This window comes from Ictalurus furcatus, chromosome 25, assembly GCF_023375685.1.
Source record: "Ictalurus furcatus strain D&B chromosome 25, Billie_1.0, whole genome shotgun sequence".
NCBI lineage: Eukaryota > Metazoa > Chordata > Actinopteri > Siluriformes > Ictaluridae > Ictalurus > Ictalurus furcatus.
The window spans coordinates 3,056,715-3,082,729 of record NC_071279.1 but is presented as its reverse complement, the minus strand read 5'-3'; the positions used below and the strand labels follow the sequence as shown (position 1 = coordinate 3,082,729).

Below are 26,015 nucleotides of genomic sequence, written 5' to 3'. Positions count from 1 at the left end.
ATGGAACGCCGGTTTGTCGTGCCTGCCAGTGACTAGCAACCAACTTCCTGTTTACATACGTATGCGCATGCCCAGTGTGCATGAAGGGTCATGTGACATGCGTTTTCAGTTGTGTAGTGTGGACGGAGATCGTTTCTGAAACAGCGGAAACGCCAGTGTGGATGAGGATCGTTTTAAACGCACTAGTGTAACTAGAGCCTGAAGGCTAAAACCAAAAGTAGATGTTCATCTATGTTCATTAATTGTTTAAACAATCAATCTAACAGGACACACATGGGTAAGAAGAAACACCTGTCTGTCGCATGTTCCAATATTTTTGCTCACCTACAAATTGAGTGGTCTGATACAAAATGTGCTATGTTCTATGTCATTTAACACATCTACACGTCCAAATACCAGGAAATAAAAACTGAAATTTTAAACTCTCTTCTCAGCTTCTGGTCTCAAACCCAAATGTCTTCAGTCTACAGCAAAAACAAGCGAATTGGCCTGGCCATGCTGATAGTTTCAGAGGGAATTATAAATCTATTAAGTCACTGGCTAGATACATTGTAAATGTTAGTGAATACTAAGATTTCAGTGCATACATTGTATTTTACAACAATCAAGTCAATTCATTGTATTTACTCAAAACTCTATGCATGTACTGTACTTATTCCTTCTGTGTCCATGAATTTTACGTCATGAGCGGCATTTTGTAGCACTGTGATCACCTGTGACATTACTGCATTATTAAAAGCCAACAGAAATGTCACGGCATCTATTTGTAGGCTTGCCTGCAGAGCACCCGCGTGATTAAGCTCGCTTGCTGCTTCTTGTATCACACACGTATGCTCAAACACACACTAACATACAAGGCAAATGACTTCAATAACTGGTATGGGGTGCCCACATACAGCTTAATGGAGAACATTATAGTGATGTGATAAACAATTCTCTGCGTGTACCCTGAATGGGTAAAGGTGGTTTGACGATAAACAATAATAAGTGAAGAAAAATCAGAGCTGACATTTTGTAAGCCAAATATGTCAGGCTTCAGCTGTCAGGACAGTGTAAATCTACTTATTGGTGCAATGTAAATTTCTTTCAAGGATGAAATGTCTCTGATTTGCACAGAAATGCCGTCTTATTCATAGAGATTCATAGAGTCATGTTTGATTCTATGTGAATGAGGGCAGTGGTAGCTCAGTAGTTAAGACATTGGGCTTCTTGATCAGAAGGTCATGGGTTCAAACCCCAGCACTGCTATAACTGGGCTCTTGAGCAAAGCCCTCACCCCCTCAAACTGCTCAGCTGTATAAATGAGATAAATGTAAGTCACTCTGGATAAGGGTGTCTGCTAAATGCCAGGGTGTATACAGTGCTGTTGGATAAATAAATAAATCAAAACTGTATTGTGTATTTACTCAGGTTGCCTAAGTTGTATTTCGTTTGAAAAGCTCAAACTATTTAGTATGAGATAAAAAACAGAAGAAATATTTTTCACAGCACTGCAAATATTGAAGAAACCTGAAGGTTCAAGGTGCTGCACTATATCGAAATCAGAAATGCATCAGAACACTGAATGTAAGGAATCCATTGAATGGGCTCTTTGCACAAACACTTGCACATTCTCTTGAGTTCTAGTTCCTGCACTTCTGGTTTATTCACTACACTTGCGATAGCGGTGTTTTACAGTTCTCCCGAAGATAAATGTCAATGATGTTCATCGGATGTTTAAGAACACTTGCAAAGCCCCCTCTGGCAAGCTGAAGAAACGCTTCGAACTGTGTGCTGAGTTATAAATCTATGAAGGTAGGAACATACAGTATTAGTTTAAAGTAAATACCTAATTAGTGCAAACTAATGTTATCCCACACAGTTCACTGTAAAGTAACTTGTGCTGCTGCCAACAGTCTTCAGTTGAAACTGGACACTGCCCATGAGATTTGTTATTATCCAGTATTATTATGCAGTACATTCCTCTCCCACACAGAGGGCTGTGGAGTTTGAATACGGTAGCCATTCCATTCAAAGAGCACTGCACTTTTTGGCAGTTTTCTCTGACCCTCTGTGGTTTGGGTTTCAACTAGCTGATCTGCCGTGAAATGCTTAAGTAGTTGTTAAATTCTGAAGACACTGTGCACAGGGTGACACAGGGTGCACTGCTCAGAGGATTTATTCATTAAAAATAAATATTTAAAAATCTGTCTTAAATACCTTATGACGTGGTGTGGCGTTAGAGAAACCTGTAAAGTTAAAGTTGCTGTCTGACTGTACTGATGAACGTAAACGATGCTGCTATAAATGCGAGAGCCACACTATTTTGACCTGGAAAGGCGTCATAACACTGAATGTAAGGCACAGGTGCTTAACGACCATCAGGTGAACTACAGCACTATTGAGAAGGAATCCCTTTTGCTTGCCCGCCGACCCCCGAGGCCTGTTCTACGAGGCTGGTTTAGGTGGCTACCCAGGTAAGTTTGAGTTTAGTTTGAGCAACTCTGGTTTTTCAGTCTCAACAAGGTGGATTGGTTTTTAGTGGGTTTAATCGCCATTACGCTACATGGCTAACCTTTCAGGCACATACAGTACACATAAAGGAGTTGAGGTGTTATTGGTCTACTAAACTCTTTTTAGCATTAGATTAAGTAATGTGGCCCGTTACCTAAAATGACTTTTAGAAGTTTCCTTTCTTTTTTCTTCCGATTCCTTTGGGTATTTTGCACTTGGTTGACAGCAGGCCCAGATGGCAAGGTGAGACTATCTTGGTTCCAGACAGGACAGATGCTTATTCACCTTGACAGGAAATGATAAGCTCTTATGGAATCCACATGTGATCTACAGCCATGTGAAAGTGTTATCTTTGCGAGACAGTTCTGTGTGGTGTTTTTTTTTTTTTCCCCACTGTGTGCCTTCATACACCTCAGTGGTCAGTTTGCTCCTTTGCTTACACCTCGTTTTCCTCTGAGCGTTTCTGTTGTAGATCCTGACGTTCAAAGATGATGGTTTATATCATGTCCATATGACTCTCTTCACCACTCTGCTTAACTTTATCTGGTGTAATATGAGAGCTAGTGTAATTAAATTAAATTAGCAGTGTGTGAACAGAGCAGGAATAAAGCTGGAAATGATGCAATCATTTTGAATTACTATGTTAGGTTTTTATGTACAAATGGCCCTGTTGTGTTGTTACTTCCATTATTTTGATCCTGTGGTAAGAACTGAACAAATGTAGCATAATTAGTCACTTGGGATTATTTTATTACTCTGTGCTGCTTTTATGGTGTGGGGGCGGTGATGTGCTGCACAGACTCTCCCTGATCTACAAATCATTATTTACAGTTTACCAATGAAAAAGTCATTATAAAACACTATGAATTTTTTTATTATTATTATTATTATAAGACTTCTAAATGTGTAACCTCTAAATGTAGCATGTGTGTAATGCAATACTGTATTACTGACCTAATATATCATCCTCTTCACTGATTACAGAATGACCTCTGCTGCTGTTTGCCATCGTTTTAATGAATTCAAATACCCTTTGTTACTCTAGAATTATTATAAATGAGGAAAGCATTGACAAGCAGGCAAGTTATGCCATTAGCACATATGTATAATATATGTCAATTAATCATGTCAAGTGGATGCACAAGCAGCCTTCAAGCAGGCTAGCATTTAATCCTGAAAATGCAAAGCTGCTGTGCAAAGAGGATCAAGAGATGCATGTATAGTGATGTTATTCTGAGCATGGGATTTGCAGACTTGCTGATGAGCTTAGAAGATGCGTTTGTGTTATCAAGATGTTAAATTAAAACACTTTACTTAGCTAATGCCTATTAATCTGTCAAAAGTATAGCTATAGCTTGTGCTGTAATTGTTACTGAGGATCTGATCTAGCAATCGTGAATGGGTTGATTCATTTGAGAACAGTTTGTTGCTTTGACTTATTCAATAACAACATCCATCCATTTTCTGTACAGCTTATCCGATACAGGGTCGCGAGGAGCCCGGAGCCTATCCCAGTGGACTCGGGGCACAAGGCTGGGGACACCCTGGACGGGATGCCAATCCATCACACACATATTCACACACCCAATCACATACTATAGACAATTTTGAAATGCCAATCAGCCTACAATGCATGTCTTTGGACTGGGGGAGGAAACCGGAGTACCTGGAGGAAACCCCAGAAGCATGGGGAGAACATGCAAACTCCGCACACAGGGTGGAGGCAGGAATCGTACCCCCAACCACGGAGGTGTGAAGCAAATGTCCTAATGTCTTAAACATGTTATTTCAACTACAAGGAATTTTTTCAGAAGATACGCATTTTGGATCTTATTCCTCATGCCATCAATCAACTATGTCTTTCTCTACATAGTGACATGTGACTTACATTTACAGATCCATTTTTTGTGTCTGTGAATTTGTTGCCCTTGTCTGTGAAATCTTCCCATATTATTCTGTTTTAACTCTATTGGGTATTCTACTTTGGACAGTGAGTCATTTCGTTCTGTGATAATGTGACAACGAATGCTATCCTTTCTTCTCTCTGCATCACATGACCACATCCAAATTAGCTGATGAAAAAGAGTTAAATGTGGGAAAATTTAAATATGTCACAGCCATCGAGTTCATCAGGCTTGTCAAATGGATTTTAAATGACCGTCAAAGCATTTTTATTCGATTTGTCATTATAATTAGCTATTGAGCACAAAGACTTCTATTCTAATTTCTAGACAATTAAGTTAAATGAATTGCTTTAATGGATAAATATTTCAAATAAAGCTAAATCAGCAATTTTGCTATATAGACTGCTAGTTTTATGCACATCTAATGCGGTACGCGTGTGTTACTTACCTCTCGCATACTGACACATTTGGACATTAACATATATTAAATGGTATTTATGAATACTGCAAATATCTCTCAGATACCCGCTTATAAGATTACAGTACTTCCTTCTCCACACTTCCTTCTCCTTTTTCAAATATGATTTCTTCAGCATGTTTTGGGAGGGATAAGTAAATAATATAGTCTTGCATTTTAAATGTGCCTCCCCAGTGAGTTTCCCAAGGGTCCAGATTATTATGTTTCATTTCCTTATTCCTATTGATTCAACCTTTTTGTATCACATGATCATTGGTAACCTCCCTTGTGCCTCTGACTGACCTGTATAATTATGAGTTAGGAAATGCAATAAAAAAAAAAATGTCCTGATATCTAAATATGCAGGCTTTGGTTTATGATTAACACTCTGCCTCATGAAATTATTAAATCTGACAGTATATTCAAAGCAGAGGATGTATGTTTGCTTGTGGCTGTGTTTGTCTGTGTGTGTGAGAGAGAGAGAGAGAGTTTATGCAGCTTTAAGACTCTCGTGGCTGACGATCTGCATTTCAAATGAGCGTGGACTGAGCTTTTAAACATCTCATGGTATTGAACCAAGGAATTATGACTCAGACAATTCATGTTAAGAGAAGCTGAGGTGTGTGAGCTTGGGTATAATAGTCAGGATTATATTATATTATATATAAGGTGTGTTACATTAAGACTAGTGCCTATTTTTTGTGAAAGGTCAATGATTCAGCATTGTTCAGAACAAGTGATACAGTATATGGATGTGCTAATGGAACTCGATTCCATTAGTTCATCCGGACCTCAGGTTCAATGCTATGATTAGTTCTATGTGTTGGAGGCTGAAGTGGCTCTTGATGAACTAATCAGCTCTTTTTTCTTGGGAAAATACTCAGTAGTACAGTGTGAAGGTTGCGGGGATCGAGATAAGATAAGATAAGATGTACCTTTATTGATTTCAGCAAAACAGGCCAGGATGTTTCCACCACCATGTTTCACAGATGGGATAAGGTTCTTATGCTGGAATGCAGTGTTTTCCTTTCTCCAAACATAACGCTTCTCATTTAAACCACAAATTCCTATAGCCATCTGGCTTGTCCACATGATTGTGGACCACATGTCCAAGTACATATTGAAGAGTAGTAGTTTTCTCCTTGCAACCCTGCCATGCACACCATCGTTGTTCAGTGCTCTCCTGATGATGCACTCATGAACATTAATATTAGCCAATGTGAGAGAGGCCTTTAGTTGCTTAGAAGTTACCCTGGATTCCTTTGTGACCTCGTGGACTATTACACCTCTTGCTCTTGGAGTGATCTTTGTTGGTCTTCACTCCTGGGGAGGGGAACAATGGTGTTGAATTTCCTCCATTTGTACACAATCTGTCTGACTGTAGATTGGTGGAGGCCAAACTCTTTAGAGATGGTTTTGTAAGCTTTTCCAGCCTGAGGAGCATCAACTCTTTTTCTGAGGTCTTCAGAAATCTCCTTCCAAAGTTCCACAATACACACTTCCACAAACGTGTTTCAAAGATCAGACTTTGATAGAGCCCTGTTCTTTAAATAAAACAGGGTGCTCACTCACACCTGATTATCATCCCATTGATTGAAAACACCTGACTCTAATTTCAATTTCAAATTAATTGTTAATCCTAATCTTAGTACTTTTGCCACTCACTGATATGTAATATTGGATAATTTTAGTATAAGTATAATATTCTTGTTTCAGTTATTTAATTGGGTTCTCTTTGTCTACTTTTAGGACTTAGTGTTGGGTAAGTAACTAAAAAAAAAAGGTAATCCACTACAGATTACTAATTACTACTTTAAAATTGTAATCTGATTACGTTACTGATTACTGCATGTAAAAATAATCAGATTATTAATTATTTTACTTACACGTTACTTTCAAAACCAATCAAACCTACAAAAATACACTACAAAGTGAAACTCATAGTTCTTTCAGTAATGTTATGTGTGACATGACCAGAAAAAGTTGGATTTATCATAAAACTTGTCTCGGGTGTTGTTACTGTTTGTAGGACTGCCAGACTGATGAAATATAAACTGTTCTAACTAGGCTAGTTTGGTGTCGCTAGCCAATGGGAGGAACAGCTAAGCTATGGGTTTAGCTGCTACAGTGCCATGCAGAGTACATTATCTTTCCTTATGCTCTGCTCATATCATGTTCACGTAAACTGGAACTCATGTAGATATTTACACACCTTGTTTTCCTGCTCCGCGTCAGAGGATGTTACTGTTTCTGCTTCAGCACCTTTACTGGTTTAAAAATCGGCGTATATCCATTTCTTCCTCACACTGACTGTGAGCTAGCGTTTGGCAGAATTGAGAATTGATCAGCCAATAAGACACGAGTGTTTCCACGTATTTTCCTGTAAACCCCGTCTGATTGTTCTCACCTCCGTTCACTGAAGATTTAAAGTTACCGTCTTCTTTTACTGACGTTCGGTTACGTAGTGAAAAACCGCTCCGAGTGGAGAATTATTCAGGGCTAAAGAAAAAATCTTCAGGGCAAAACATGATTTATTTCAAAAATACATTTTACTTAATATTGTTTTCTTAACAATAAATTTGTAACGCAAGTAACATAATTTTATTGACATCAGTAACTGTAATCAGATTACATAAATTTTAAATGTAATGTGTTACATTACTGCGTTATCAGAAAAAGTAATTAGATTACAGTAACATGTTACACCCAACACTGAAAATTTATATATATATATACACACACACACACACACACACACTCACTCCATTACACATTTTTTGTAAAATGCCAAGTAACACGCAAAAGATATTTTACAAGTTGAAAACATATCTAATTCCAATCCACGATGAATACGAAGGATTTTATAGCCTGTATTTCTAGCTCTCTACTACAGATTGGCCAAGGCACAATGAAGAGTAAAAAAAAAAGAAAGAAGAAGAAACAGGTCCAGTTCATATCAAGCAATACCATCTGATTCAGCCTGACAGAGACAAAAGGCCAGAAGTGGGATTCCGGTCATTTCATTTCACCCACTTGAAACAAATGTGTTTTGCTTTTCTGTCATCTGCTTATGTCTCATGTCTCATTTTTTGGCAGAATGCACCTTTATAAAGCAGATCCTACTGCACCTGCCCCCCTAAAAGCTGACAGATCCATTTATTTTTTATGTAGTGCCTCTGTGAAAAGGACAATAGTTGGTCTTTTTATACTGAGCAGCCATTATATATATATATATATATATATATATATATATATATATATAGTTATTATCGCAATTATTTTGGGAATGGCAGCCTTCATTCTGTTTTGTGCTGGCATCGATTTTGACATATCTTCTTCATTCCATACTTTAGAGTGTGCGATCAATATTCAGTTCAATGTGTTTGCCTCGTTCCAGGGTCGGGGGTTCGATTCCTACCATGGCCCTGTGTGTGTGGAGTTTGCATGTTCTCCCCGTGCAGCGGGGGTTTCCTCCGGTACTCTGGTTTCCTCCCCCAGTCCAAAGACATGCATGGTAGGCTGATTGGTATGTCCAAAGTGTCCGTAGTGTATGAATGGGTGTGTGAGTGTGTATGTGATTGTGCCCTGCGATGGATTGGCACCCTGTCCAGTGTGTACCCCGCCTTGTGTCCGATGCTCCCTGAGATATTCTCCAGGTTTCCTCGTGACCCTGAAAAGGAGTAAGCGGTAGAAGATGGATGGATGGATGGTGTTTGCCTCGTGTTTACCATCTGTTATAGCACTAAACTGGTGGCTGACTGGCAGCCCATTCACTTGACCAGCATCGGTAAATTCATGTGCATTCAATGCTACTGTTAATACCAGATCAACACGTAAGCCACAGGGGGCCCATGTATGTCCCCTCATTTATATTTTAGAGGTTAGCACATACTTATATGCAGCATATGTACATAAATATATACATATGCATTATAACATGCACACACTCAGGTCCAAATTTCAGTGGCCTTCACTTAGGATTCACATTTCCTCATGGCAAGCCTTCCTCTCTGATTCCCTGTTCACTAGCAGTGCAGAACACTTCAAATGGCATGGAATATTTAATTAGCTCTGCCTCTGCTGATAGCGTTATCATGGCTGACTCTCAGCTTGGGCCATTTGCATGTCTTTTTAACACTGGGGTTCAGAAGCTTTCTTCAGGGGATAGATATAGTCAAGGACCTTAAGTTCATCCTCACCACATCTTCAGCACCAGTCATCTACCCACGCTCCATTAGCATGCCTTTAAATGCTCAGTCAACTTTTAGTGATGCACAAGGACACCAGTGGTGTTGCTTCAGTATAGACCGCTGGGATGAAAGTCGCAGAAATATTCTGTAAACATACTGTATCTAGTACCTATATATGCGGGCTTACTTTAAAACTTCACTTTGATTTTTAAGAGACCTTCTACAGGATTCTAGTCTCCATTATCTTTGAGGTAAGTCTAAAACTAGAAGATAATCTGAAATTAAAACAGCTTTAGCAGTAACGCAAATTTGATAAACGCATAAATTGGGATTTGATGAATAGCAGTTCGAATCTCCGTTCTCATATTTCAGTAAATTGAGGAAATGAAAAGATAACAACAATATGAGAGCGAGAAAGTATAGCGAGAGAGACTGCAATTAAATTAAGCACTAAATGGCTGCAGATTTAATGAAACGTTTACAATGTAATGTATTTTTTGCATGTCTGGTCTCTGGGTGATCTGCAGGAAACATGTTCGCATGTTCTGAGACAGTGGAAAACACAAAAATGTAGTCAAAGGTCAAGCCCTGAGGGGGAGCTCAAAGCAAATAAGTGTATCTGTGTGTGTGTGCACTCAGAGGAAACAGTAGTGAGCAGGTACAAACCCTGTGAAGTGTTACCATGCCAACCAGGCAGGGAAGAACATTTGAAATGTGTTTATTTTGTAAGCTGCAAAATAGATGGTGAGCAGAGAAATGTTCAAGAAAGCCGTGTGTCCGGGAGTCTAAATCAGTACTGTGAAAGACCCTGCATCAATCAGCGTCCAAGTCTGGTTTCCAGGATTTTTTGTATTCCCCTTTAAAATATAAGTTAGTAACTTAGTAGTTTGCCATTTAATATTTTCGATGAAATGCATGTGGCTAGATATTTAAGAAAGGAACATTTCAACATACTGTTGATTAGTTGAGGTTTGCAATTATAGCCCCATGTTCGAAAGGTAGCTTCTGAATCCAAGTGTTCCTGCTCTGGATCTACCACGACCCTGACCGGGATAAAGAGGTTACTGAAGATGAATGAATTCATTTATTCTGAAAAACGTTTAGGGTATAGGGCTTATACGCACATTGCTTCTGTCTCATTAATGATCTAAGGCTTGGCTTCAGCATTTTTCCTCCTTGATAAGTCAGGCTTTTATTACTCCCTCAGCACTCTGCAACGTTCCAGTCTAGCATCTACCTGATTGAATCAACGGCTTTTTCTGAGCATGTTGTGGTGCACAATAATGCTGTATGGCCAATAATTTGGAAAAGAGCAGTGGCTGGATTTAAAGTGGCTCTGCTGGCTTTTATTTCATGGGTGCTAATATCAGTGGACAGAAAGTTGCCAGAACCCTTGGAGGGGTTGAGAGAGTTCTATAATTGGCTTAAACTTTTAAGGAATTCAGACCAATTTGGCAACAAGTCAATCAGTAATAAATATGAACATTGACAGAGACTCATGAGAACAGACCAGTAGTTGTGAGCAGCTTGTTTATTATTGTGCATATTATAAATATTGGTCCAAAGTGTATTTACACTATATAAGCATAATACAGATAGGTGTTCCATCTGGTCCAGTAGCATCCAATGTGAATGAACATGAAAATAGACTAAAAAAAATTTTTAAAGCACTGATAACTGGGATGTTTAGGGTGTTTAACATTCCAATATCCCAGTAGATTTAATATGAGGAGTATTCTTTTTGCATGGTACCTTCATGGGTAGGTGTATATATATATATATATATATATATATATATATATATATATATATACACAGGGGTCAACAGTAAAATATTCACACATTTTATTACTAAATTTGTTTATTTAATCCATCAATGTTGTACAAACCTTGAGCTAACAATGACACAGTGAGCATAGATCGAGGGGCACTCCAGAATGAGCAAGCTAAGCTAAACATAATTTTTTTTTTTTTTTTTTTTTTTAAACAGCACGTTTGTGGCTTTTCTGAAAAATAATAGACCTAAACAATATTTTTTTTTTAATCAAAGTATGTTGAAATATTTAACAAACAAATCCACAGATTTTTATAGAAACAATCCCCCTGTAATTATACCATGGGCCACAAGGGGTCAACAGATCCCTGAGTGAGAAACACTGCTATAGCCTATAAGTGGAGGAAAGACACGCAATGTGTCTTAGTTCATACCCAGTTCATACCACAATAGCAAAATTGTGTATTTTATCATTATCTCCTTTCCATATAGAAAAGTCAAGTTCAAGTTCAAGTGGTTTTATTGTCATTTCAACCATATAAAGCTGGTACAGTACACAGTGAAACGAAACAACGTTCCTCTAGGACCATGGTGCTACACAAAACACACTAACCACATGAGACACAGAACTAAATGAGATCCACAAACATTCTACATAAAGTGCACGTGCGGACATGTGCTAACAACACAGGACAGTACAGTAACTATTAAAACAGGACAACAGACACAGTAAGTGACAGTGTAGCGCCGAACAGTACACAGTGTTAGTGTGGAAGTGTCTGATATACAGGTAGTGCAAAAGATAGGTGCCCAGGAGTAACAATATAATTTAAAAATGGTATAAATGTAAACATAACATTCTAAGACTGAGTATTCAGCAGATTAGCTTATACCAAATACGAACATAGCAGTTATTTTGGTAGCAGCCAGGTAAAGTATATATTAAGTGTATATAGTGACAATAAATTAGATACTATATTTTTATAATACAGTAGCAGGAAAAAATGCAACAGTGTCAATGCAGGAATGTGCAAATATTTCAATGGGAGTTGGATGGTGTTCAGTTCAGCGTGTGTGTCAGTCCAGTCTCTGAGTATTGAGGAGTCTGATGGCTTGGGGAAAGAAGCTGTTACACAGTCTGGTTGTGAGGGCCTGAATGCTTCGGTACCTTTTTCCAGACGGCAGGAGGGTGAAGAGTGTGTGTGAGGGGTGTGTGGGGTCATCCACAATGCTGGCGGCTTTGCGGATGCAGCGTGTGGTGTAAATGTCTGTGATGGAGAGGAGAGAGACCCCGATGATCTTCTCAGCTGTCTTCACTATCCGCTGCAGGGTCTTGCGATCCGATGAGGTGCAATTTCCGAACCAGACAGTGATGCAGCTGCTCAAGATGCTCTCAATAGTTCCTCTGTAGAATGTGGTGAGGATGGGATGTGGGAGATGGGCTTTCTTCGGCCTTCGCAGAAAGTAGAGATGCTGCTGGGCTTTCTTGGCTATATAGCTGGTGTTGAGGGACCAGGACCACATGAGGTGAATTTGATGCTCTTGACGATCTCCACGGAGGAGCCATCAATGTTCAGCGGAGAGTGGTCGCTCCGTGCTCTCCTGAAGTCAACAACCATCTCGTTTGTTTTGTCCACATTCAGAGACAGGTTGTTGGCTCTGCACCAGTCCGTTAGCTGCTGCACCTCCTCTCTGTATGCTGACTCGTTGTTCTTGCTGATGAGACCCACCACGGTCATGTCATCGACGAATTTGATGATGTGATTGGAGCCGTGCATTGCTGCACAGTCGTGAGTCAGCAGAGTGAACAGCAGTGGACTGAGCACACAGCCCTGGGGGGCGCCAGTGCTCAGCGTGGTGGTGCTGGAGATGTTGTTCCCGATCCGGACTGATTGAGGTCTCCCAGTCACGAAGTCCAGGATCCAGTTGCAGAGGGAGGTGTTAAAGCCCAGCAGGTTCAGCTTTCCAATCAGGTGCTGAGGAATGATTGTGTTGAATGCTGAACTGAAGTCTATGAACAGCATTCGAACGTAGGTGTCCATCTTGTTCAGGTGGGTGAGGGCCAGATGTAGGGTGGCGGCGATGGCATCATCTGTTGAGCGTGGCAGCAGGGTCTTGATGTGCCTCATGACGAGCCTCTCGACACATTTCATGATGATGGATGTGAGTGCAACGGGACGGTAGTCATTGAGGCAGGACACTGGAGACTTCTTCGGCACAGGGATGCTGGTGGTAGCCTTGAATCACGTTGGAACGATGGTGCTGCTCAGGGAGATGTTGAAGATGTCTGTGAAAACATCTGCTAGTTGATCTGCACATCCTCTGAGCACTCTGCCAGGAATGTTGTCTGGTCCAGCAGCCTTCCGTGAGGTTGACTCCGCGTAGAGTTTTCCTCACATCAGCCGTGGTTAGACACAGCACCTGGTCGTTGGGAGGAGGGGTGGTCTTCCTCGCCGCCACGTCATTCTGTGCCTCAAACCGAGCGTAGAAGTTGTTCAGCGCATCTGGAAGGGAGGCATCACTGTCACAGGTGAGGAGAACAGTACAAACATGTAGCATTGTTAATAGCTTGGATAACAAATGAAATGTCATTCTCTGTTGGTAAATTTCTCTAGATTTTTTTTTTCTTAAAGGTACTTTGCATGTTCACTTCTCAACAAGCTTTTGCACTCCTTTTGCAAAATGAGGACCGCTCTTTTTTCCCCTTTTTTTCTTTCCAGTGTTGTTTTAGCTGTTTGTTTAATAGAATTGTGCAAATTTGCAACTTTCTAGGAAATTCTATCTGCCCATTTTGAGCACAAATTTGAGCGACTTACGCTTGACATACTATATATTCCATCGTTTTATTCATTCATCTTCAGTAACCGATTTGTCCTGGTCAGGGATGCAGACGATCCAACGTCAATCCCAGGAGCAGTGGGCCTGAAGATGGAATACACTCTGAATGGGATACCACTCCATCAACAGGGCACCATGCGCACACACACACACACACACACACACACACACACACACACACATTCACACCTAGGGGCAATTTTAGCCAATTCACCATTGCCATGTTTTGGGAGGTAGGCGGAAACCAGGAATAAACCCTGAAGAAAATAAAGGAGAACATACAAAACACTTCACACAGATAGTAAACTGAGTTCAGAATGAAATAGTGAACCCTGGAGCTGTGAAGCAGAAACGCTACCCACTCCATCACCATGCCACCCACATAGAAAAACAACCGAAGTATAAAGTTGGTAAAGAAGCTGACAGTAATACAAGTACCCTGTGATACCTAGGTCAATGCTAATCATAGCTTCATGCTATGAGCTGATCATCTGGTCCTTCATGGTGTGAGCAGCTCATGTGCAACCTTTCTAAAGCCATATCTCTACTAACCTACCTAACACACATAAGTCATGTGGCATGGTCTTGAATGATTTGTTTTACATGGACTTTTTTTTTCTGGAACTGTGCAGGGGTCGGTCTAGTCAGTTACATACAATATGTGCTCCTTTTTCCCAATGCATTTTAGATATGGAAGACCAAATCTCCAAGCGTTAAACTCTAGTGCCATCTAGTGTTGGACTGTAGGGTTTCATTGTTAATAGTTCTAAAATCCTAAAGGTAAACTAATGACGACTTGAAAAATGAAGATTTTTTTTTTATTGCTTGCAGCAAGAAATACACTCATTGTTTTAGGTATAAATACCGCACAAATAATATTCATGATACACATTCCCCACGTTGAGAAAGCTCTATAAGACTTGTAAAGACCATGGCTTATTGTATGCTACATCACAATAGGCTTAATTCAGATTGTTTGCTCAGATTTTCTTTACCTTGAAAGTTTACACTCATGTTTGTAAATGCCTATAACATGAATGTGAACACACCTATACCCTGAACATTTTGGGTTCATGTGCCATGAACAAAAATGTCATATTAGCTCAATAATCCATCATGGCAGTAGTGATACAATGAACAAACAGCACAAGCCCTCATCTCACGGACTATAACGGAGATACGTGCAACTAATATCCCCAATCCTACGAATACCATCACCCAAACATCTGCGTTTCAATGATCTGGAATCATTGTTTGAGTGAAACTTTTAGACTTTCATTTGTATATCTAAAACAAGGTATAACCTCCACCTTATTTCAACTTGTCTCCAACATCAGCTCGTGATCAGAGACCTTGGTAGGACAGGACAAGAAGTCGAGAGGATATCACACTTGACTGCGATCCGATGAGGTGCAATTTCCGAACCAGACAGTGATGCAGCTGCTCAAGATGCTCTCAATAGTTCCTCTGTAGAATGTGGTGAGGATGGGATGTGGGAGATGGGCTTTCTTCGGCCTTCGCAGAAAGTAGAGATGCTGCTGGGCTTTCTTGGCTATATAGCTGGTGTTGAGGGACCAGGACCACATGAGGTGAATTTGATGCTCTTGACGATCTCCACGGAGGAGCCATCAATGTTCAGCGGAGAGTGGTCGCTCCGTGCTCTCCTGAAGTCAACAACCATCTCGTTTGTTTTGTCCACATTCAGAGACAGGTTGTTGGCTCTGCACCAGTCCGTTAGCTGCTGCACCTCCTCTCTGTATGCTGACTCGTTGTTCTTGCTGATGAGACCCACCACGGTCATGTCATCGACGAATTTGATGATGTGATTGGAGCCGTGCATTGCTGCACAGTCGTGAGTCAGCAGAGTGAACAGCAGTGGACTGAGCACACAGCCCTGGGGGGCGCCAGTGCTCAGCGTGGTGGTGCTGGAGATGTTGTTCCCGATCCGGACTGATTGAGGTCTCCCAGTCACGAAGTCCAGGATCCAGTTGCAGAGGGAGGTGTTAAAGCCCAGCAGGTTCAGCTTTCCAATCAGGTGCTGAGGAATGATTGTGTTGAATGCTGAACTGAAGTCTATGAACAGCATTCGAACGTAGGTGTCCATCTTGTTCAGGTGGGTGAGGGCCAGATGTAGGGTGGCGGCGATGGCATCATCTGTTGAGCGTGGCAGCAGGGTCTTGATGTGCCTCATGACGAGCCTCTCGACACATTTCATGATGATGGATGTGAGTGCAACGGGACGGTAGTCATTGAGGCAGGACACTGGAGACTTCTTCGGCACAGGGATGCTGGTGGTAGCCTTGAATCACGTTGGAACGATGGTGCTGCTCAGGGAGATGTTGAAGATGTCTGTGAAAACATCTGCTAGTTGATCTGCACATCCTCTGAGCACTCTGCCAGGAATGTTGTCTGGTCCAGCAGCCTTCCGTGAGGTTGACTCCGCGTAGAGTTTTCCTCACATCAGCCGTGGTTAGACACAGCACCTGGTCGTTGGGAGGAGGGGTGGTCTTCCTCGCCGCCACGTCATTCTGTGCCTCAAACCGAGCGTAGAAGTTGTTCAGCGCATCTGGAAGGGAGGCATCACTGTCACAGGTGAGGAGAACAGTACAAACATGTAGCATTGTTAATAGCTTGGATAACAAATGAAATGTCATTCTCTGTTGGTAAATTTCTCTAGATTTTTTTTTTCTTAAAGGTACTTTGCATGTTCACTTCTCAACAAGCTTTTGCACTCCTTTTGCAAAATGAGGACCGCTCTTTTTTCCCCTTTTTTTCTTTCCAGTGTTGTTTTAGCTGTTTGTTTAATAGAATTGTGCAAATTTGCAACTTTCTAGGAAATTCTATCTGCCCATTTTGAGCACAAGGTAGTCAATAGGCTACTATCTAGTGAATTTTTAGAGTAACCCCACAGTAGTGGGGTTGTATCTTTGCTTGTATCTTTTCTCATTTGTAAGTCGCTTTGGATAAAAGCATCTGCTAAGCGAATAAATGTAAATGTAGTCAGTTGAGAGTCCACAACATACACACATCCAGTCTAGGAGCTTTCTACATACTTCTGTTAAACAGTTGTTTCATATCAACATTTGCAAGATGCACACACAAGAGCCAATATTAGCCAGGGTTGCCAGGTTCCAGCCAACTACTAGCACAAACCTTTAACTGTACCTGCATCCAGAGCATGTCAAAATGGTGTATTTCTCACCAGAGGTAATTTTCTTGCAAAAGCCTTTTAACATTAGACTGAAAAATAAATGTAAATGGACTGCTTTGTAACCTTAGATGATCAAGACCAGAGAAGAGCTTCACTTATGTAAGAAATGTATGGTTAATAAACCATTTTTCACTCAACATATTGATTTATCCCCCCCTCACCACTCTGACTGCATCTTATCCATACTCTCACCATGTGTACAAATCAACATAGGTTTCTTCCCTTTGGCCTTTACTCCGATATTATATTATGAATCAACACAGTAATTTGTACCTCCACTACTTTGGGACAGCTTTTGTAACGCAATAAACATTGACTCCAACTATTGTGCACAAGTGCAGGGGGTTTTCTTTTCCCTACAAGCATCTCACAATGGCTCCACAAGCACCTGCATCACCAGCAGCCCCATTAAAAAGGAGATGCTTGGATCATATTTCATAAAACAGCATCGTTCATAACCATGAAACTTCTGGATTACATGTGCAAATGTATCTCCAAGAGTCATTTAATCAGTTAGGTCAAACATAAAAAAAGCACTGCAAACAGTTACAATAAGATGAGTCAATTAAGTCACTTGATCAATTTGAAATGGTAGTAAACTACAAAATATTACAGATAAAGGATTAAGGACAAACTTTGAACACGTAACCGTCAAATGAAGGACGACAACAGCTTTAACCAGAAAATGTGTTTATTTGTAAATCAAGTGGGGTCACTGTGGTTGCCTGGAAGGATGTTTCCACATGGCTCAGGTGAAGCGGTCCACATCTTTTAATCCAACTGAAGGAAGAAAAAGAACAAGAACACACGTGTTAACATCTCAAACATTAACCACATAAGGTCCTGCATCCACTGGAACGTACATCATATGATTCTGGGATTATCTTCACTAAAATGCACGAGTTAGAAGAAAGTTCACAGATTGGTTAACAGCATTTCAGGTAACCCATCAGTGCCGAGCTTTTTAGGGTTTGAACAGGAGAACATTCTGAAGAGAAACAGACGCAGGGACAAAACTTTTGAACAAATCTTAAGAAAAATGAAGCAGCGAAATTAAATAATCAGAAGACATCTCAAACTTTAAGGTGCACCATCATTTTTACACAAACTACTGTCTTCGTAACAAAAAAAATAAAATATAAAAAGTGTCTAGCATAATACACACAAACAGCAATAAATAAATACATAAATGAATACTTGCCTTCACAAAGCCGATGTCTTTTGCGTATTGTCTGAAGCACTGGCGGCACATGTTGAGCCCATATTTGCGGATCAGACCGTGTCTGTTTGAGCACACACGGCTATAGGAAGATGAGACAAGAATTACCTCAGGTCTTCAGGAGTATTAGCAGTATTAAACATAGTAAACTACACTATACAAGATAAGGACGTTTGGGTGTGGCCATACTCCTGTATAGGGACTTTAACGTGCACGCGGCCTGACAAACATAAGCATCAATAGCCTAACTTTTAGCCCGTTCACATGAGCTAATGCGCTAACCGCATTAGCTCATGTAAATTCTAAATTCGACAGTGAGTTCACCTTTAACATGGCTCGGACGGTGCAGTAAGTCCTCGAAAACGTCTGTGATGAGAAATTTTGCCCGTGTAATATACAGCGTTACATTAGTAAGCGATAGCATGCAGCTTCATGGTGCTCGGCTTAACACTAACACTAACCAGCGCGAGCCGCCATGTTGGAATGAGCGCTACATCCATGCGGTCTAAATATTCTCCATTTATAAAGAGACAAAGTCACTATCGCCTACAAGAAGACCCTGCATTAATAAAAAAACCTACTTTAAAACATATGAAATACCAGTATTACTGACCAGGATCGAGATCCCTGACCGAATTTTCTTGGGTGACTCCAGTAGAGCTGCTGATGACCCATCTTGTCTCTTTCGCTCGGGATGTCGAAAAGGAAGAAAATGAACTACGCATGCGCGGATAAGATGGTTCTTCTTCTGCGCAATCAACACTGATTTTACAAACTGAAATGTGAAGGTTGCCCCCTTTTGGTCGTTTAGGATAATACCCGATTAGTTTTGTTGTTATTTGGGTTATTATTATTATTATTATTATTATTTTTTATTTTATTTTATTTTTTCAATTCGATTCAGTTTCCTACAGGTGAATAACATAACATCACTATTTCTTTGTCTTTATTTCTTTATTTCAATGTCAAAACATTGACAGTAGAATGTTCTGTTTTTTGTTTTGTTTTATCTCATTTGTTCCCTCAAATGTGTGTCTCATCGAGATTGTAGGCCAAATCTGTTCAGGATAACCTATACCTTTGTAGATAGTTAAGCAGCTCACTAGTTTGATAGCTAATATAGATAAAGCTGTTAAAATGATGCATCAACTAATGGAATTCATAGTTCTAGTACACAATCCCTGCCAAAATTCTAGCATTAGAAAAGTGCGACACATTCTTCTTTGTTTTTTCAGTCCTTCTGTGCGGACGCGACTTCTCCATGGTGTGCACAAATTTTTGATTTGCAGTATCTGCAAAAAAGCACAAGATTGCTTTTTCTACCTGCGTCCTTGTCCCAAAACTAATCCAATTTTGTGACCCTGGTCAAGCCTGATTATAATTCATTTTTTATGGCTGGTCAGAGAAGCCTGTAACTGCACAGATGTTAAAAATTTGAACATAATAATTCATTTAGTGTTCAGACACATAGTCTGGACAAATTCATTAAGCTTTAAGCCAGTCAGATGAGAGAAACCATAGTGAGGATAGAGCAAGGGTTAAAGAACCACTGTCAAAGTCCAGGTGAAGCACACTGTTTATTTGTAGATTTTAAACTTACAGACAATTACACCAATGGCCAAAATAAAGCAACACAACTATACTATGATAAAAATGTCATACTCTTTCAAGAATACCTTTATTTGACATGACTTACATCATTCATTTATTTATTTTTGATCTTTAATTATTATTATTATTATTATTATTATTATTATTATTATTATTACACATGCAGTGCTGTCATCTTAAACAGTTTTAGTGCTTTCTTACAACTCGAGGACTTCATGTAAATCATAATTTATTTAAACACGGTTAGAAAGCTTCAACACCTCACTAATAAATACACTGTATAGACCTCAGTTTGTGCACAGGAGCATTGTCATGTTTGGGCCTTTTATTTCCAGTGAAGGGAAACTATAATGTTACAGCATACAAAAGCATGCTATACTATCGTGTGCTTACAGCTTTGTGGCAACAGTTTGTGGGGGAAAAGCACATATGAGACTCAGGTGTCTACAAACTTTTGGACATATAGCTTGATTTAAATTCCTTTTTAAATCCATAAAGGTTCTGTGGACAGTTAGGTGAAACTCTCTCTGATAGGGCTCTACATATGAAAAATCTTGTTTACATTTTTATACTGCCTTCTCTAAATCTGGTTCAAGCATTTGGGTTGTTGTGAGCAGGAAAAATATCTAAATCTGTGTGTGTGGGGGGGGGGGGGTTGTTCTCCGGGCCCAGGACTGAGAAACACTGAATTATAAAATTTGACGATTCCCCCAGAAAGACAACTGAAGAAACCTTAAGAGTTTTAGAACTTGTATTAGAAAATATATAATTACTCAAGTAATATATAATTACTCAAATGACAGAGATACCAAAAGGTGTTTAACCAAGATATGGACCAGTCTTTGAAAAGGAGCTACATTGTAGCCTTCTTTTGTTATTCAAATCACCATCACACTGGCTGCCCATCCCATGTAAATTTGCCTTGAAACTAGATTAGGACTACTACAAATCTTTTAAATGCCTTATTTATTAGTCTAAAATGTAACCTTGTGTCTGTGTATCAAATGATAGCTTACACTTAAGACTAAATAGGAGTTTAGTGACTTGATTGTTCAGACCCACTTAATGTGCTTGGATTGTTTGAGCTATAGCCTGTAAAGTTAAAGTCCTTATTTGTAGTAATGTAATGGAACATCACATTACACATATTTCAATTTTTATGTCTAATGGATCTATCTAAGTGAAAAAAATATATACTTTGTTATGCAAGAATGTATAACAGTTAAATGTTGGTAAAAGTGTAAGGTTAATTTTTGTTAGTAAAACAACATTTATGGAAGGAGTAAACTGCTTAAGGAGTAATGCCATGTTGAATATGTGCATAACAGTTTGCTTTTGATTCATCTCACTGCACTGGTATAACTCATTCATGTGATGCCTCACTGCCTGTTTTGTATTCGCTTCCTTTTTCTCTGTGTAAAAATGTCTGCAGTGCACTGCTCAGAAACACAGACCCAGGGTAAGAGTACACAAGTGCTCTTTATTTATGCATGGTAGCCAGTAACGTAAATATATATATATATATATATATATATATATATATATATATATATATATATATATATATATATATATATATATAAAATAAAATAACTTGGAAGCTAACTCACGATCAAACCTTGCACCCTGGAGATGTGAGGTGACAACCACAATGCTTCTCTTGCCTGTAAATACATTCCTAAATTGTTTGGTCAACTAATTTGAGCAGTTTTCTTCACAAGTCTCAAAAATGCCACCCCACCGTAATAACATCAGTCCTACTTGTGTCCTACATGCTTCATTTATCCTAATTTAATCAGGAGTTATTAGAGTGGAGGCAAAGGGACAAGAAGATTTCAGCTCAGGTGTCCTATTTTATCAACTGTTCTACAGCACAGCACATTTAAATTCAATTCAATTCAATTCAATTAAAGCTTTTGTGTTCATAAAACAATACAAAACAATAACCCTGTTATTAACTGTTCTGTTTACTGCTACTCCTCTACTGAACATGTTCACAGTGCTAGCATGGAACAGCTTGATTTCATCCCCAGTGGACCTCTATTAGCACTTGTTGCAGTTCCCATTTTGACCACTAGGTGCAATAACACTACACAAAAAAAATATATGGTGGGAAATGTTTGGGTTTTTTTGGCATCTAAATGTGATAAATACGACACCAGTTTATATCAACACTTCAGGTCTGTAGTAGCAGATCAGCTGGTTCAGCTGGTGCCTATTATAATGGAAAATATTGTTAATATTAACTGCCTTTTACATTGCCTGAATCAACCAACATTTCAAACGGGGGGTGGGAGGATTTGTTAGATAATTTGCAAGGATCTCTCTCTCTCTCTTTAGACCTTGGGATTACGCTAGTTTATAAAGTTCTCTTTGACAAAGCATACGCAACTGTTCAGCTTTAGATTTATTTATAGGTTACGTTTAAGCAATATTTTGGTGTAAACCCTCTCACAAATTTAGTGCCATGTAAATAATATAGGGTGAGTCCGGATATCCATATACAGTACACAGTAGAAATCTCTGCATAATTACTAGTAGGCCTAAGTAATGTTCTATGTTTCCCAGTCTACCTTATTCTTAAGGTTTTATGATGTTTCATAAAAACTCCAGTTAGTGCACATTGATTCATGCATCCATTACATCTCATCACTTTTTCTCGCTCTGCTTACTGTATTTTAAGACCCAATTAACCTGAACCATGCTGTCCCAAATTACAAAACCAGGCTTGGTAACCTAATGGGACATCTGGAAAAGGATTCAATTGTAAACATGTGTAAATGATTTAAAAACATTTTAGGCTGGTTTTGTTTCAGTGGTACATCCTGTTTGTATCCATCCATCCATTTTCCATATGGCTTATCCGACACAGGGTCACGGGGGAGCCTGGAGCCTATCCCAGGGAACTCGGGGCCACCCTGGAAGGGGTGCCAACCCATTGTAGGGCACAATCATACACATTCACTCACTACGGACAATTTGGAAATGCCAATCAGCCTACAGTGCAGGTCTCTGGACTGGGGAGCTAACCGGAGGACCTGGAGGAAACCCCTGAAACACAGGGAGAACATGCAAACTCCATGCACACAGTGCAGAGGCAGGATTTTAACATATAGTATATTAGTCTATATTAGGAATATATCAGTCATTTTATAATCTGATGAAAAACTAGCCAAAGCATATGCCGTTTTTCCTACCTCAAGAATTTTAGGGTCAACTTCCTGTTCAGTGCTGACCATACTCCTTTATATAGTGTTCCATGAATTAAATCATATTACTTCTATCAAACAGCTCACTGCAAAGGCTTCGTAACTGTACCCATTAACCTGAAATCCCCCTATTTATTCCATTCAGTTATTTTTGCCTAGAAAAAGACCATATACAACCTTTTATTTACAAGACATTGATTAGACTGTGTCCTTTCTTACACAAATTCGCTCTACATTTAGCAAAAGAAACTCAGGTGGATGATTTCCATACTCGCTAGTCTACAGTGACTGTGTGTCCAATGACACGCTGCTTTGCGCTGAGTACACATGCAGGCAAACCTTTGGACTGAGTGAAAAGAAGATCAAGTCATAAACTGTAAGTGTTATCTTGACCAAGTTTGGCTTATTATATTTCCATCAACTCCTCCTTTAATAGTGTTGGGTTCTGCTTGCGTTGTAGTATGGATGGGGTTTAAATGTGACAGAGTGAAGGTTTGAGAGTCGAGCTGATATTTTAGGATACTTTTAAATACAGTTTAAATCCTAGGATCAGATATTTAGCTGATTCATAAGCATAATGAAGTTGTTGAAGGCCTAATAAGAGGTGTAGAGTGATGCTTCTGTATGACAATGACTGTTTATAGTACTCAAAACCATGCCAACCTTATGCTTATTGGAGAGAAAAAAAACCCTGATTCTTCTAGGTTTATATTTATTATTTTCTTAGTTCACATGTTCTTTTATTCAGACTGAACTCTTATCAAGTTTCATTCAGAATCTAAGGTGACTAATACATATAGATACTTAGTCAATTATTTTAGCAGGTATGTGTGTGTGTGTGCGTTGTCATATTTGAAGGTCCACCATGATCAAAGGGCAGATTTTACATGGGGCAACCAAGTATTAGCCCAAAATAGGCCTCAACCGAACTAATATTGTCCACCCACTTTACCAGTTTCTGAAAGGGTGATTTCCTTTGTACTCGTGTGTGCATGTTGATCACCTGTAAAATGCAACGTGTGTTCCCGACAAAGCGCATTTGCATTTAATGAAATCCACAAAACTCCATAAAAGGTCAAGCATGCAGAGGGCTGGGAACACAAAATGAATACTAATGGTGAAAGAAAAGGCAGAAAGACAAAAGTGGAAGTTATTTCATCTCATGTCTATGCCCATAAAAAATATTTAGCATTGTACCAGCACATGAAAAGGTTGAACTCTAGAGACAAATTACAGCAAAGGTGAATTAGGTGTGAATTAAGTGACATGAAAAGAAAATGGCGTGACATGAAAACAGAGGAGAAAAAAAATCAATCTAAACTGTACCCAAGTCATGTCAAGTCAAGATAAATGTATTTATAAAGCACATTTAAAGACAACAGCAGTTGATCCAAAGTGCTGTACAAAACATTCAAATTCATCACATTAAATAACATTATAACACAGAGAATAAAAATAAGTTTTAAGAGAAGATTTTTTTAAAAATAGCGAAAAATGGAGCATAACAAGGGAGACTGCTCCGAAGTTTGGGACCAACCACAGAAAAACCTCGATCACCCTTTGTCTTAGTACGACAACGGGGGATAAAGAAGTTGATTACATGATCTCAATGCTCTAGGGGTTAGAGTAAAGGTGAAGAAGGTCAATGATGCACTGTGGAGCAGAACCAGAAAAACTTTTTATTGTCAAGTGACCTTAAAATATCATTAGATAGCTTTAACAGGGCAGATTCAGTGCTGTGTAAAGCTCTAAAACCTGACTGGAACTTGTCTAAAATATTTGAAAAATTCAAATGAGAATATAACTGCATAAACAAGTTTTTTCCCAGCAACTTTGAGACAACAAGCAATTTGGAAAATAGGCCTATAGTTGTTGTATAAAGTTGGATCAAGATAAGATTTTTTAATGCAAAGGCTGCACAATTGCATGTCTGAGGCTGGCTGGTAAAGAGCTATTAATAATGGTTGTCAAAACTGGACTGACAGTTTCAAAAACCTCTTTCAAAAGACGTGCAGGAAGAACATCCATCCTACAGCTTGAACACTTCATCTGTGAGATTAAATCAGAAAGCAGGGCTGAGGAAACTGGCTGAAAGTTAGTTAAATACCTGAGCGGAGGTGAATCCTCTAGAGGATCAAATCTTGAAGGCATAATAAAAGAATCACTTCAATTTTGTTGACGAAAAAATTAAGCAATTCGTTAAAGGACTCGGGAGAGGGGTCAGGACCAACAGCCTGAGAAGGATTTAGCACAGAAGCCATATATTAAACAATCCTTTAGGCCTATTTGCATTCAAATCTGTTAATTTGGAGAGATAATTTGATTTCATGTCTTTCACTGACCTCTGATAATTTATTAGACACATCTTAAAAGTATCACAAGACACATGCCGTTTATCTATCTTCCACTTACGCTTTATTTTCCTGCACTCTTGTCTAAGAGCACGGGTATAATCATTAAGCCACAGCTGAAGAGTATCTTTCTTTTTAACTCTCCTGGACTTGAGTGGAGCGATAGTGTCTAAGATAAGACAGCAAGTATTATTAAAAACTTCAACCACAGCTCCAGTCTCCACGTCATTATTAAAAGCGTCAATAAAATGATCTCGATAATAATCTGAGAACAGACTTGCAGTAGAGACTTGGATGACATGAGAAAGATTCAGGGATTCCAGAAGACATTTAAAAAAAAAATCTTTTACCAAGTGTTTATCTGGACAACAGAGATGAATGTTAAAGTCTCCACGAATCAGCAATCTATTATAGCGAGACACTAAATCAACAAGGAAATGAGAAAATTGATAAATAAAGTACTTGTGAAATTTGGGGGGCCTGTACACCAGAGCACAAACAACAGGACCAAAATCTCAATCTTTAATAATTGGACCTCAAAGCTCGAGAACCTGTCTATGGGTAGGATCCAGCATTTGAATTTATTAATGAAAATTGTGGCAACGCTGCCACCAAGTCCAGAGGTCCTCGGAGTACCGAAGAAAGCACAGTCCGAGGGACAGAGTTTGCCAAGAGCAATCAAGTCGCCAGCGCTGAGCCTTCTCTCCGTCACAAATAAAAAGTCTAATGACTATGAAATTAAAAAAGAAAGTCATTTA

At 39.3% G+C, this 26,015-nt stretch overlaps 1 protein-coding gene across 1 annotated transcript; it reads right to left on the bottom strand.

Annotated features, from left to right (window-relative positions):
* Positions 1 to 17,540: 17,540 nt before the first annotated feature.
* Positions 17,541 to 18,854, bottom strand: rps29 (ribosomal protein S29). The gene is made up of 3 exons (XM_053614680.1): positions 18,700 to 18,854; positions 18,069 to 18,168; positions 17,541 to 17,647 (listed from the first exon to the last, which is right to left on the bottom strand). Exons 1-3 carry the CDS (start codon positions 18,759 to 18,761, stop codon positions 17,639 to 17,641), a joined length of 171 nt encoding a protein of 56 aa, XP_053470655.1. The 5' UTR covers positions 18,762 to 18,854; the 3' UTR covers positions 17,541 to 17,638.
* Between the last annotated feature and the right edge of the window lie 7,161 nt (positions 18,855 to 26,015).